The 14,577-nt window shown below is 47.0% G+C and overlaps 1 protein-coding gene across 2 annotated transcripts in view; it reads right to left on the bottom strand.

The window, feature by feature from the left end:
- The window catches only part of RNF220 (ring finger protein 220), a 214,544-nt gene extending 210,626 nt beyond the window's left edge, over nucleotides 1–3,918 (bottom strand). For both annotated transcript variants that reach the window (XM_075997646.1, XM_075997649.1), the window contains exon 1: nucleotides 3,177–3,918. In XM_075997646.1, coding sequence (XP_075853761.1) covers nucleotides 3,177–3,801 — 625 coding nt within the window. In that variant the 5' untranslated portion in view covers nucleotides 3,802–3,918. The remainder of the gene's footprint in view (nucleotides 1–3,176) is intronic.
- Between the last annotated feature and the right edge of the window lie 10,659 nt (nucleotides 3,919–14,577).

Below are 14,577 nucleotides of genomic sequence, written 5' to 3'. Positions count from 1 at the left end.
TATTGAATCACAAAGTAAATCCTGCCTACCACTACCCAGATTTAAGGAAAGAACACGTGTGCATTACACCACGTCTGCAGGCTCCTCTTTCAAATGGGCTCACGTGTGGACATATCTGCATATGGATGCAGTGTGTGAGCAGGGGCGGCTGCAACAGTAAAAACTGTCAGTGTTTCCATTATAAAACTGATTTTTCAATGACCTAAAACTCAGCCATAAAACTTCTACGCTAAGTAAGGGACACCCCCCCCCATACTCACTCCCACCCCCAACAAAACTGTAAAGATAAATGCTTATTTAGGAGTTTTACTATTGTATTTAATTAAGACTTTTTTTACATTTTATGAAAAATACTTTATTTATATGGAGAGAACTGAAAAATGAGTCAACCATATCAGAAATTAACTCTTCAACTTTAAGAACAAAAAATACATACATACATGGTTAATTTGGCAATCTGGGCAAAAGCACTGTATGCTATTACTTTGCTCTCCCTTCTCACCTCCCCATCCTTGTCACTGCCCTCCCTCTGCCCCTGCAGCTCTCTCTCCCTCTGGAAGCAGTCTTGTATACTGTCACTCGATTATCTGAGAAATATTACTTATTTCAAAACGGTTCTGTAGGGAGGACCTGAAAGGCATCTAGTGGGAATAATCAGGCCTTCTAACGGCCCTTAAATATGTATTTACATAAAACAGACCATAAATATTCCGACACACGTCGGCGTGTGACAGGAGCCAAGAAAACTGCTGTAGACTTTGTCATGGTGCCTCTTCAACCCTTCCCTACAGAAAAATGTTTCTCCTGCCTTCCAAAAATTCAAAATCAAAAGCACAAATGCTACCCAGTACAACCCTGTGAAGGCTGCTCCTCCACCTAAGGAAAGGAAAAGAGAAAGGGGCACAGATCCAGCGGGACCACAGGGTGACAGTCTATACTTTGCACCTTTGTTTCACGTTGAAGATTAGTCACAAATGCAACTCTAGATGATAATGTGGGTGCACAAGCCTCCTATACTCACAGACACTCCTATAGGTTTAATGCTTGTGTACAAGAAAAAGGACAACACAAAGTACTCTATAAGGGAAGAATATTTTAAACACATAAAAGAGGAAAGGACTCTAATTTACATAACACTACAATTTGAAATAAAGAAGTTTCCCCACCCTTCTGATCAGAATCTCATTAATTTCAAGGTCAGAATTCCATTTCACTTTGGGAGACAGACTCATTTAATTTTTCTCCACCCAGGCGTATTCCTGTGTGAGGGACCCATCTCCGTGGGGGATGGCACTACACACAATGCAAACCAGGCAAACAGAAGAGTTATGGCTTTGACACTCGGAAGGGAATGGATATCCACATCTATGAGTTCTGACTTGACTAACAAGCTTCCCCCTGTTCTGGGAGTCTGATACAGGTTTGGGCTAAAAAGATAGAAAAATGGAGACAAGCTGGATCTGTTAGGTGAGAAGAAAGGAATCTTGATCTCCAGATGTTACTTTGTGGCATATTAGTTTCAAGTGGATTTCATTTCCAACTCATACTTGGAGGGAAAAAGGAGAAGAATTTGTCACACCCTAACACAGGGAGATTTTAGCCGGAGGTCAGATTACAACTAGCCTTGATCACTTGCACATCCCTCGACAAATGAAAACTAAACTAAAAACAGACCGACACAATGCCAATACCTGTTCAGCAGGTATATCCAAGAAGGAGGATCATAATACACACGAGTCAACAAAAAGGGAAAAGGTGCAAGAGGAGCCGGAGCCCAAGTGAGAGAGCAGCACTGGCGGTTGTGCTGTCAGAGAGCAGCCTTCTCCCTTAAGTGGGGAGGTCTCCGGCTTACAGACGCTGACATAAAAGACACACTTGCAACATATTTCAAAACCAAAGAGCGATGGATTTACAAGGCAGGTTGATTTTATGATGACTTTTATTGAAAAGGTACGCTGGGTTTAGGCAGATGCCTTTTAGCGCAGGAAAGTTAACACAGTGCCTAATTCAAGGAGACAGCCTGAGGAAGCAGTGGCGACAGGGGAGAGGGCTGCAATGTCTCTATTACTCTCCTCGGCATCGTAAAGAGAAGAGAAAAAAATGGTATTCGTGTTGGTGGTTATAGAGAGGACGGGAGCACAAAAAAATACAGAAGAGGGGAAAGCAAACCTCAAATGTAGTTTTCTTAAGAAAATAAAATGAAGCAAATCTTTGAACAAAGAGTTGGGTGGAAAAACACCCTCAGTTCATAAATTCTCACCAAGCTTGAAGAAAACTGCTCCATCTACCCACAGCCCAGAAGCTTCAGAACACAATTATTTTCTGATTATTTTAGAGCAGAAGATTGCAGGGTTCGGCACTCCTAGTCTACAAGTTCCAAATAAAGGTTTAGTTCCAACTATGAGTGAATGTAGCCAGAGCCCAACAAGGCACTTGGAGAATGTAAGAAGAGCTGTTTCATAAGCAGAAATTAATAATAGTTGTGAACATCAAATACGGAGCAGTCACACAGCTCAGCCGTATCTAGTCCTAAAAGTGAGCCCCGGGATAAGCATCCAGCAAACCTGTGAAATCCCAAGAGAAGTCGGCTTTCTAGCCCTGCAATAGCAAAGAAAACACAGCTGTTTGAAATGCTTTATGGTGATTGACGACACCTTTGTCCTTCTCTGAAAAATAGCCTGATGTGGACAAGGGCTGAGAGTTGTGAAAATAAAATCACGTGGAGTCCGCTAGATGCGATACAATGGAAACGCTAAAGAAATAACACTGGGATCAGAGAAACATAATGAGGACCTCAAAAAGAGGAAGGGATGAACAAGTGTCTCCAGGCCCCCCAAATTCTCTGGGAACCTACACTTCCCAATGCAATGACACTCACTCCAGTACATCTATGGCACCCCTCTTCACTCCAGAGTCCCCTGAGAATAAGCCCACCAGGGCCTGCAGAGAAAGGCAGTGCTGAGGCCAACTTGCCCCTGGCCACCTTCAGAAAAACATTTCCTACAAGAACTGTCAATGCTCATTGACCAGAGCCGAGCAAAGGTTAGCACTCCACGGCTATTGGGAAGGGAAGCCGTAGGCCCTTCCCATGACTAGGAGCATGCAAAATGCCACCGACCTGTTGAACACGGCAGGGCTTACTGGGGATAACAGAGGGCTCGAACCAAAGTACTTACATCTGTCATTCCGATCCTCTGGGCTAGATGAGGCTTCCCGATCAGAAATGAGGCCAGAGACGGCAAAAATCTTCTTCCCAGTGTCGTCAACCTTAAGTGAGCCGGGGGAGCTAGATGGCAGCTGTGTCCCAAAGTCATATTCCTTGCCATCTGCATCTGAGAAGCGCAAGTGGGGAGACTCAGTGTCATGGCAGTTCTTAAGTCGCTTGGCCGGTGTAAAGGCTGACTGATAGCTCTCCCGGTCCTCGGTGGAAGCAAAGGGACGGAAAGCCCCCACGCCACTATGATTCAGCATACTGATTGGGGTGCAATCTAGATTTGGGGGGGCAAATTGAGGGTGGAGGTGTAGTAAAGAAGGGGGAAAATCACGATTGGCAAAAGTGCCTGGCACCCCACCTTGCCGGTGGTACATAGAGGCAAAGGTGTAGGAACCGTTGGTGAAAGGAATGTGCACGTCCTTGTCTACTGAGACAGGTACACCAAAGGGTCGTGGCTGCTGGCACGGGATGGAAGCATCACGGCTGGCCTCAGCCGTGGACGCCAGGACCATCAGTGCTGGGGATGCCAGAGGGTTGGGAAGGTAGGATGAGTTCTCCATCTTGAAGGCTGCCCGGTGTAAGTCCATCGGAGTCTCTTTCTACGGCCGGCGTTACACAAGAAGCAGTCTTCCCTGGGAGGGAGGCCGAGCGGCACCTTGGATCAGGGCAGGGAATATTACTGGGGAATCATTCCCTTCTAAGACCTGTAGAAACAGCAAAGAGGAAAAAAGAGGGGGGAGGAAAGTCAGGGGGAGGAAAAAAAGGGAAACCCCAAGTGATCGAAACACCATCCTTCTGGCTTACAGATGCTCGGGCAAGAGACACCACAGGCTTTAGGAGCCAGTGGGCAGCAGCATCAGACCATTTTCATTCAGGAAAATCAATAGACAACTTACTGTGATGTACGCGTAGCTGACTTTGGTCCCTACACGTTCCGGGTGAAATGCATCTGAGCCCAGCAAAGAAAAAAAAATCATAAAACCTCCAAATACAATATTCCCTGAACAAATGAGCTTTGGAAGGCCAAGTCATTCCATAGATTAAATGGGGGGGGGGTCTATATTTTAAAGGGCTTCCACCTGCATATAGCACTCAAGGCAGGCCCAATGTTCAGAGACCAGGTTCTACCTATGCGATTCCCCTTACATGCATCTCTCTACATCTCTCCTAATAAATGCCTTGACACTGCAAATTCCTAAATCAAGCTCATCTAGACCAGGAACACCTGTACTTATTAGTTAGCACAAATTGTACACGTGGAGAAATGATACACATTGGCACACACATAAACACACATCTTCCTGTATGATCTAAGACTGTTTCCAGAAGTGCTATGTGAACAAACAGCATCCACATTATTTTTGATGCACACTCATCTCTAATCACATGGGCTTTCTATTTCTCTTTTCTGAGAAGGAACAAAACCTTCATCAATACAATGCCTGGCGTCTCTGACAATATTTAAAACCATAATGGGTGCCTTTGGCGTACGCTCTCTAGGAGCGTCTGTCTTCCAGGGGCAGCAAAGAACGGATCGGTAATTTTAGTTACTAATGCACTCACTCTTAAGTAGATTTGTAAACTGCCTTGGATTTGCCATTAACATTTAGAGCAAAATGTTAACAAAATTTCTGACTTATTTTGCTCTGCTTATTGGCCCAGTCAGAGTTGATGTCCAATAAAGGCCCCTGGAACAAACTGGAATTGGGAGAGACTTCTTTCAGTTTCCTTGTAAAATTTAGGTTGTACATTTTCATAGCCACTGGTTCCATTTCAAAATTTATTTTGAGTGGGGGATGGGATAAGGGCTATATAGCAAAAGCCAGGATAACTCAAGATTAATACTAGGACTTATTAGCTTCAAAAATATACATGAAATAGAAACTTAATGAAACTCAAAGTGTAACCAAAAATCACCATCTGCTACAAATCACAGCCTTTAAATTGAGTCATATCAGAAATAAAATCTACTCCCTCCCTTTAAAAAAGCCCACCTATATCATGGCGTATCTTTGATATTCCCTCAAATAGAGAAACCTCAGTTAAACCACAGATGAATCCTCTGGCTTAATGCAGTGCACTGAGAGTATTTCCTTCTCCCATCCTGTAGCAGACGTGTCAATGACTGTTATTAATTGGGAAGATGAGTGGACACCATCAGACTGCTTCCTCATTTGGCATCTTTCCTCATAGACATCATTGCTAAATTACCAGATTATGTATCTCACATTAACGGATTTTTCTCCCTTCCAAATTTTAAATAACTTTCCTGTCAAGTTATAGCAGTGCAGGGAATGATCTGCCAAGGACAGCCAGTTAGCCTGACAAGTCTGGGAACCTAGCTCTTGGCTGTTTTCTAGCCAGATTAACGGCCACACAACATGGACGCTCCGAAAGTGGGTCTAGGGCTGTTCCACGGGTTCTAAGCAGCTCTTCACAACAGAAATAACTACTTATCTGTCAGCAAGCAATACTGTGTGAGGCAAGCAGCAGAAAAGGACAAACGTAATGCACTGGGTGTGAAGGAGGAATGTTTCCTCCTCAAAATAACTCCGCCCCCCCCCAGGATTTACTTTCTATTTTTACTTCCTAGATCACCTCATTATGTTAAATGAGTTTCATAAATTAGTAATCTGGCGACAGCACCAGACACTCCAACAGAACACGGTGAATCACTCAAACCTGGTTATTCATTTGAAAACTTCATTATACTGAAAATAAATCAACAATATTTTTCCAGGCTACATCTCTTTTACTCCACTGTGTGGGCGTTGGTCTCTGTGGGGGAGGGGGGTGCTTTTTTCATTTCCCTTTTCTTTCTTACCCCCTCCTCACATTAACAACTTGTATAGATGAAGCTTCAGCAGACCACAGTCATTATGAAAATCTATAGTTAATACACTCCCAATGTCAAAATGTCATGGGTTTAAACACAGAACCCAAAATAAGAAAACTAACTGACCCTCTTAATTAAAAAAATATGGATTGTAAGATAATCAGCTTGATGGAGCATTTGGGTGACTGTAAAGAACCAGGCAAAGGGAAAGTAAGTAACTGTTACTTTTCTGCCTCTATGCTGATTTTTTTTAATTTAGCACTTCGTGCAAATCCAGATTAAAATAACTCCAGCTATTGATCCGAGCAGTGGAATTGACATTAATTTTAGTTCACTTCTCACTTTGCAAAGGGATCAATAGGAAGTAATAACAGCTGACATCCCCGCTGAAAGGAGGAGAAAGAAGGGCTGAAGACAGAAATCGAAAAGCAACCAAATAAATCATCAGCTACTTTTCCACGGCATCAGACAAACTCCAAACAGATTGCAAAAAGTCTTTGTTGAATTAACTAAACAAGGAGGAGGGATCAATCCACGAAGCTAAATAAATTGTCTGGCAGGCAGTGAGGTTGGACGGAGGGACCAACAAATATTGAGTTTTTAAAATTTCAAATCCTTGACGTGATGGGTTTGGTTCAGTTCTGTATGTGTGGGAGTTTGTTTGTTTGTTTCTTAAATCACACACCCGACCCTGGTTTAAAGTGATTACAAAACGCCAGCTAACTGAATAATTAGTGAGATTACTAATTGCATGGTTAAACATGCCAGAACCAAGACAAATGAAACGAAGAAGCCGGCGTTTGGAACGTGAAAATGTCTGAGGCTGGGCTGATGCGCAGCGCGTAGCGCTCTGCGGCGCGAACTAGTCACTTTTGCACAGAAAAACCGAAAGCCAGAAAGAAAGTCCCAGAGCGTGGGCAATCTCCCACCCCAGCCTCTGCCCATCCCTGTCCAGTCTGGGCTTCCTGACCCGCGCCCGGGATCCGCGCAGAAGGAAGCGGTGGTGCTGCTGCTGCTGCTGCTGTTGCTGGGAGCCAAACCCACTTGCAAATGACTGCCACAAAGAAAGCTGCAAAGGGCTCTTTCCCGGAGCCGAGCTCAGGGCGCCCACCAAACTACGACTCTGCTGGCAATTAAAATGCACACACAACGCTCCTCTGCTTATTACAACAGGTGACATTTTTGTGGTCTCTGAACCGTTTCCAAAAACCAGGAATTAAAATAATAGAACAAATTAAACGATATTTTTCCTTGGCATAAATAAACTTTTAAAAAATTAACAGGGAACTTAAAAAGCAAAGAACAATAGGAAACGAGGCCAGAGTAGTAGGGGGTTGTGAAGAACCAAGGAAAGAATTTTTTTTTTTAAGTTCACAGACTTCTTCGCTTGAAGAGAATTCTCCCGCACACCAAATGCCCAGAGGGTATTTGCAAACACCACTCTAACAGAAATTTCACTCCCATTTTCGAGAGCTCAGGGAGCACAGGGCTAATCTGCTGGGGCCGACGCCTGTGGCTCAGACATGGCCGGGTATCGGTCCCAGACTTGGACCCAGATTCAGGCCCAGCTCCGCCAACCGGTGCGAATATCAGACAGACGCGGCCGGTCCGAGCGCGCGGGGCCGCAGGGCTGCCGGCTCCGCTAGCGGGTGCAGAATTCAGCCCGGTAGAGTCTCGACCGGGAAAAACCAACTCTTTTAGGGAAAACGGGGGAAGAAGAGGTGAAGGCGAAACCTACATAAACTTGGGGCCAATGCGGAGCTGAGCGCGCTGCTCTGGCCTGACCTCTCTCTCCGGCTCTCGATTGCCTTTGTACAAAGAATACTTTAGGTACCAACAATCTCCGCACGAAACAATCTGCTTATAACTTTGGGTAACCAAGGTGCTGGTCCGGGAAGAACCGACAAGTGCAAGGGGCCTTGGTCCGCAGCCGCACAAGACCGGCGGGGCAGGGGCTCGGAGCAGCCTGCCTTCGACCAAAGTCCAAGGACCTCGAACCCCTGAGCTGCCCCGCCCCGCGGGTCACCCGGGTCCCGCTGCCGCGCGCCACCGCTTCAGCGGGCAGCCACCGGCTCCTCCGCTCCCGCTCTCCTGCCAGTGCGGGCCGGCGCGGTTCCTGGCGTGCGGGCGTGGGGTGCGGGAGGGAGGGTTCTGCCGCCTGCGTTGCGGCCGCTGGGCCGCCGCACACGGCGCGGCTGGCAGAACAGGTGTGTGTCCCCTCTCGCTCCGCGCCCGGCCCGGCCCCGTCGATCACCAGCGGCGCGGCGCCGCCCCGTGCTCGGCCTTCCCCCACCTTGCCCCGGAGCACAGCTAGCGAACTCACGCCACTTTTGCGGGGTTTCTGCCGGCTAGGAGGGATCAGAACGGAAGACGCCCGCAGCGCTTTTCCTCGACGCTCTTTCTTCCTTTCCCCCGCTGCTCATTTCCCCTCTGCAGGCAGAGCCCGCGAGACGGAAAGAGGAGGAGGCCAGGCAAGGCGCAGGCCCCCTGCCCGCTCAGCTCCCCCCAGTCCCACTCGCTGCTTCCTCGCCGCCCGCCTCTTTATTTTTCCTTTCTTCCCCTTTGCCCCTCAAGCCGAGTCCGGATCGGAGGCGAGGGGCAAGACGTGGCTTCTGGGCGTCGTGGGCAGACAGCGCCCGTGCTTTCCTCTCAGTTGCTCCCAGGGCAGGGAGACGGCGCAGGCGGGAGACTCCAGACAACCCGGGCCCGCCAGGCAGGGCTGTGCCCCGCACCGATGGCCCCGGGCCCGCGCCCCCACCCGGTGCGACGCGCGCCCGGCTCGCGGCCCGCACCCGGGCCTCCGCTGGAGCTGCGGCCAGGACCCGAGAATGTAGCGTGCTCTTAACCGGAGGCAAGAGCTCTTCCTCTGCCTCCTGGAACCCCGAGACCCCGCTACCTCTGGAGTCCCGCCCGCCCTCGCCAGCCGGGGTCCACCCAGGCCGCGAGCTTTCGGAGGGGCTAGTGGAGCGGGGACGAACCGGGCATCCCCTCGGATGGCCTCACCACCGTGGGCGGCCTCGCCCGGGGGGCCACACGGAAGCTCTCCGCCCAAGTTTGTTGTGCACTGGAAGAAAAGGCTTTCTCTTACAAAGCACAAAGGCGAAACGCCCAGGCCGAGCCCTGAAAAGCCCTGGGTTGGGGCAGGGGTGGGGGCAGGAGGCTCCGGAGCTTGGTGGCGGGGCTAGGCTCCGGGCAGAGAGGGTTGCTCGGCCCCGGGCTGACAGGAGCGGCGGCGGTGGCCGCAGGTCTGCAGCGACCGGCGTGCTCGCCGAAAAGTTTTGTTCTCAAGTCGGAAGAAGAGAAATTGTTACTCAGTTTAAGGGAAATCTAAGATAAAAATAAAACTACAAAAAAAGAGCAATGCGCCCCAGTCTACACGATCATCCTCCCGCCTCGTTCCGTAGAAGCCCTGGGAGAGAGGGTCCTGACCCCGAAAATCCCGGGAGACCCCACGGGTCGGGCTGCTCTAAGGCCAGGCCGGTCCAGCCCAGCGGAGCGGGGAGTTTACCGGTGGCATTTAGAAAGGTCCACCCACCTCTGTGCCAGCACCTGCCTCATTCCTGCCCGCAGAGGATTCCCCCATCCCGCTCCACTTCCCTCCCTCCACACCCTTCACACCCGCCCCCGCTGGAAGAAAGTAAGCCCAGCACCCGGGGGCCAAGGCTCCCCAACCTCTCCCGGGGTACCCCACCGGGTCGGCTGTGCGTTGGGTGGGGGCGGTCGGAGCCGCTTCTCACTGGATCGCCGCAGCCCGACCCTGCCCGCCGCCTCGGGCTCCCCACTGAGTACCACCCAGCCCCTGCCCCGCCGGAAATCCCCGCGGGGTACATAGGGGAGCCCGGAAATCGCCGCAGGGTACACGGGGGAGCCCGGCAAGAGGGCTTTCTCGCGACCGACCCAAACAAAGTGCGAATGGGGCTTATTAAAAGATGAAGTAAAGAAGTCCTGCTTCCTTCCCGTGCTGTCCCCTCACCCTCCCTACCAGTCCAATTCTCGCGTCTGGTCCCTCCCCCTTGCACCCCCCCCCAATAAAACACATTAAGGAAAACTCAAGACGGAAAGTTTGAGTGAGGCAGCGCACGGAGCGCGCAGGACACCGATGCCGCGAGGCTCCGTCGCGACGATCTAAGACGCGCCAGTCCAGGTCCCAGCCCCTGTCCCTATCGGGTGGAACCGCCCGAATCTCTAGGAAACGGACCCGGAAAGTTAGCCAGGTTCCTGAACAACCCGGCCGCCCTCGCACCCACCCCTCGTGTGTACGCACACACATCCACACCCCTTTCCGATCTCCATACTTGCCGTGGAAATTCCGCGGGAGAACGGCTGCACTTTTCAGGACACGGGGGGAAGAAGGCGGAGAGTGTGGTGCATGAAAAGTCCCGGGTGCGCAGAGCCGGCGGAGGCAGCGGCGGCGGCGGCGGCGGCAGCGGCAGCAGCAGCAGTAGGCGGCTGGCCCCGGGTTTGTGCTCGCGAGCTGCCTGGGATTGCATGTACAGATCAAGAGACTCGGTTGGCGTGAGAGAAGGAGCAGTGCTGCCTCTCAGCGCTGGCTCTAATCAGTGAATGAGCCTCCACTCTCCCAGGGACTCGGAGACACACGCGCGCGCGCACACTCACACACACACGCGCGCACACATTCTCTCACACTCACACACATACAGGCACTCTGAGCACTGAATACATTAGGGCACTAAAGGGACTCTGGGAAATGGAGTCCAGACCCAGGGCACTCCCGGAGCAGACCCGCTGGCCCTCACAAAGGAGCTTGGAAGTCTTGGGGTCGCAGGCATGGTGGAAAGTAGAGAGCGTTCGCTTTTGTTTACATCCCTCTTCCTCCACCCCCAAAGGTCTCAGTGAATGGTTTGGTGCTCTTCTTTCTTTCCTGAACCCAAAGTGACCAAGAGTAAATTGGGTAAATCTTTAAGGCTGACTGCTGCTTAAATGAGCCCCAAATCCTGGCTCCCTCGTAAACTCTGCATTTTTCCAGAAAAATCTTACCTGCTGCTTTGGTCCTGGAATGTTTCTCTGGATCTTTGCCTATAATAATAAAATAATTAATGAATATTAATAAAACTCTAACTTTGAGGGGGGGGTGGAGAGGGCCTAGTTTAGCACCCAAATTTGAGAATAAAAATTGTATTGATGTTTTACCAATGTTTATATTACAGTGCTTTCTTTTCAAATCATTATATGTTATCATCCTATAATTCACCAAGCACAGAAATAGGAGAAATAAACAGAGAACTAACATTCCTGAGTGCTATCTAGGAACCAGTTTATGGGACTAAATGCCTTTACATAATCTCATTTAATCCTTAGATTAATTCTGGAGATAATATTATCACTGGTTTATAGAAGAGGAAACTGAGGTTGAAAGGGTTTTGTAATGTGCCCATGGGAACATGGTTAACAGGTCTAAGATAGCAGGTGGTTCTAGCTTAGAAAGCAAAGCCCAACCAAAATCTAATCCTGGTTTAAGAAATCATTCCTTTGTTCTGTGGCTCAGTTTCTAAAACCTCAAACTTCTCATCTGGAAAGAAAGGAAGGGAGGGGGGAATACATACTGATCATCTACCCTGGAAAGAACCATATAGGATTACAAATTATCTGTCTAAAAAAGAATAAGACTCAAAGTCTCATTCTTGCTATTATTTCATGGTCCTTTTTTCTGATGTTTAACATTAAGGTAGCATCTAAATATTATGTATGCTGAGGTACATGTGTGTTGTTTGTATTTAAAACTTTTTAAATAGCAACTTTTAAAATAAATGATTAGCATGATCACCTAGAATTCTATGTTTATGACTACTCTGTCTCTATAATTCATGGGATTGGGATTGCTTGTTTAGGAGCCTCTGAGTATCCATGTTTAGTCATTCACTTATATACCAGCATTTATTACGTTAGGTTCTATTCTTTCCACTGCATTGTTCTCTCCCGCTAGATTGTAAATGTCATGAGTGCAAGAACCATGTTTGTTTTATTCAATATTATACCTTCAGCACCTAATGGCATCAGTTTCTTAGTTGAATGAATAAATGAGGATATAAAAATGAACAAAATTCCTGTCCCCAAAGAGTTCACCAACTAGTAAGGAGACAAAGAGTTAGAAATCAATTTGATGACTACTGTAATTAGAGTGACCATATAAATTATTGATCTGAGACAAATTGATTATAAAAGGGGACCCTTTTAGTAATTATGTTGGGGTGACAGGTGTGAACAGGGCCCATCCTGGGCCAAGCAGGTTGAATGGTCACCCTAGCCACAGAAGGTGTTTCATTCATCTATTTAACAAGCATTTATTGAGAACTCTCTTTTGTGTTATGTTAAAGGAATCATAAGCCACTTGATTTCCCTAGAAGTAGTAGCACTGAGTGGCAGGAGACAGGCAGGAGAAGTGGCCAAATCACAAAAGGTGTTGTATGCTAAGCTATGTGGACTTTATCCTACAGATGATGAGAAACTCCTAGAGAGGGTTTTTTAGGGGTGTGACAGGTGAATTTGTCTTTAAAGATAAGCATTATTTGCTGGGTGGGCAGGATGGAGGTTAGATGAGAGGCAGGGAGGCCAATTAAAAATTCCATTACAGGTAATTCAGTTGAGATGTAATAGGGCCTGAACCAAGGTACTGGGGCAGTGAGAATGGAGAGGGGGAGAGATGTAGCAGTGAGATCTATAAGGTAGAATCAGCAGGATTTAGCCACTTCACTATGGCAGATGAAGGCAGAGGGAAGATCCTTTATAAACCCTAAATAGGATTTAATCACTTACAGCACAAGATGTTGTCAGTACTTTAATGTTCATCAGTAGTTAAAAGGCTTCCTCAGATCAACTCAGAGTTCCCATAATACAGTGCACATCCTCACAGGTAGATGACAGAGATAAGAAGCCCTATGTCAATCATTGAGCCAAATATTTTTAGCTGCTAACATTTTAGCTGCTAAACCATGTGCACCGTGATGCAAATACTTAGAACCTATGAGAAATAATCACTGTATGTAAGTACAATCTAACTTAAAAAATTAAATGCAAAGAATTCACAAAACCAGAGCAAAATTACATAATGCAAAATTGAATATGTACTACCTCATTCATTCACAGGTCATATGTCCAGCAACCTCAACTATCCAAAACACAATGAAGCAGGAAATAAGTAAAAAGGGTCCCAGAATAGCCAAAATAAACATTACAAAGTCCAGGCACTAAAGTTAACACATTTCACTCCTAGGAGAATTATGCAAGCCTTCACTCAGAGCCGATTTATTCTTTCTTAGGTACAATTCTAATAAGCTTGATTATTTGGCTTTCCCATTTACAGCTGATTAAGATTGGCAAATTAAAAGGGGGCAGCTATTAAAAAGAATGATATAGACTTGGATGTACTGACATGCAAGGATATCTGCTATGTGTTGTCAAGTGAGAAGAAAAGCAAGTCATATAACAATATGCATGATATGATTTAATATTTGTATATATACATTTATATACATGCATTAAAAAAAAGGCCTGTAGGGATATACATTGAACTGTTAACAGTGGTCGTGCCTGAGGAATTGGAATGTGGATATGAGTGAATGTCTCAGAGTGGCAGGGTTAGGGGGTTGGACTTTGACTTTGACTTCACATTCTTCTGTTTGTTCTCAGTGAACATATATTAGTTTCGTAATTTTAATATCCACGAAAAAGTATATAAAAGGAGCAAAGGGTAGTGTTGGAGCAAGCACACTGTCAGTGAGAAGTGGTGAACAAAAGTATATGAACCCCCAAACCAGAAGAGATCAGGGTTATCTGGTGTGGAGGAAAAAGCCCTACCCCATCAGTGGTTCCCGAGGATGTCAGAATTCCAACCAAGCATACCCTGATGCTTTTCGGGATAAGTCATCAAGGAACACATTACACTCAGTATATTTCACTTATGAGAGCAAGCAAGTGTGTAAAAATTTAGAAAAATAAATTCCTACCAAAATGATGATTTAAACAGCAGATTTTGATACTTTAGGAAGTAAATGTCAGTTGTCTGGAAAATATACTTTTGTGGAACACATCGTTCCCTGAAGATGAGAAGTAAAGGAGATATTACTTTATATAAGAGCAGAGGTGATGCCAAGTAAGGAATGGTCTATGTCATCAACATTCAACAAGCATGTATTGAGTGTCTACCAAGTGTCAGTCACTAAGAATACAAAGTTAGATTAAAAAGTAGTCCCTGCCCTAGAAGAGCTTACAGTCCAGCAGCAGAGAAGAAGAAAACAAATACATACGGTACAATGTGAGCAGTGCTGTAATAAATTCTAAGTAATGGGTTGCAGAAACACAAAAGAGGGAGGAGCTAACTCCAGAGCTATTAGGAATAGCTCCTAATACCCTGGAGCTATTAGGAAAGGAGGCAGAGACATAAGTGGGTGTCCAAAAAATATATATGGGACAGCATTGAAGCTTCATTAAAGATGACTACTGTGTAATCCTGGCACTCTGGGAGGCCGAAGTGGGAGGATCACTTGAGTTAGGAGTTTGAGACCAGCCT

The sequence above is a fragment of the Microcebus murinus genome, chromosome 2 (assembly GCF_040939455.1).
Source record: "Microcebus murinus isolate Inina chromosome 2, M.murinus_Inina_mat1.0, whole genome shotgun sequence".
Classification (NCBI taxonomy): Eukaryota; Metazoa; Chordata; class Mammalia; order Primates; family Cheirogaleidae; genus Microcebus; species Microcebus murinus.
This window is presented reverse-complemented; position numbering and strand designations above follow the sequence as displayed.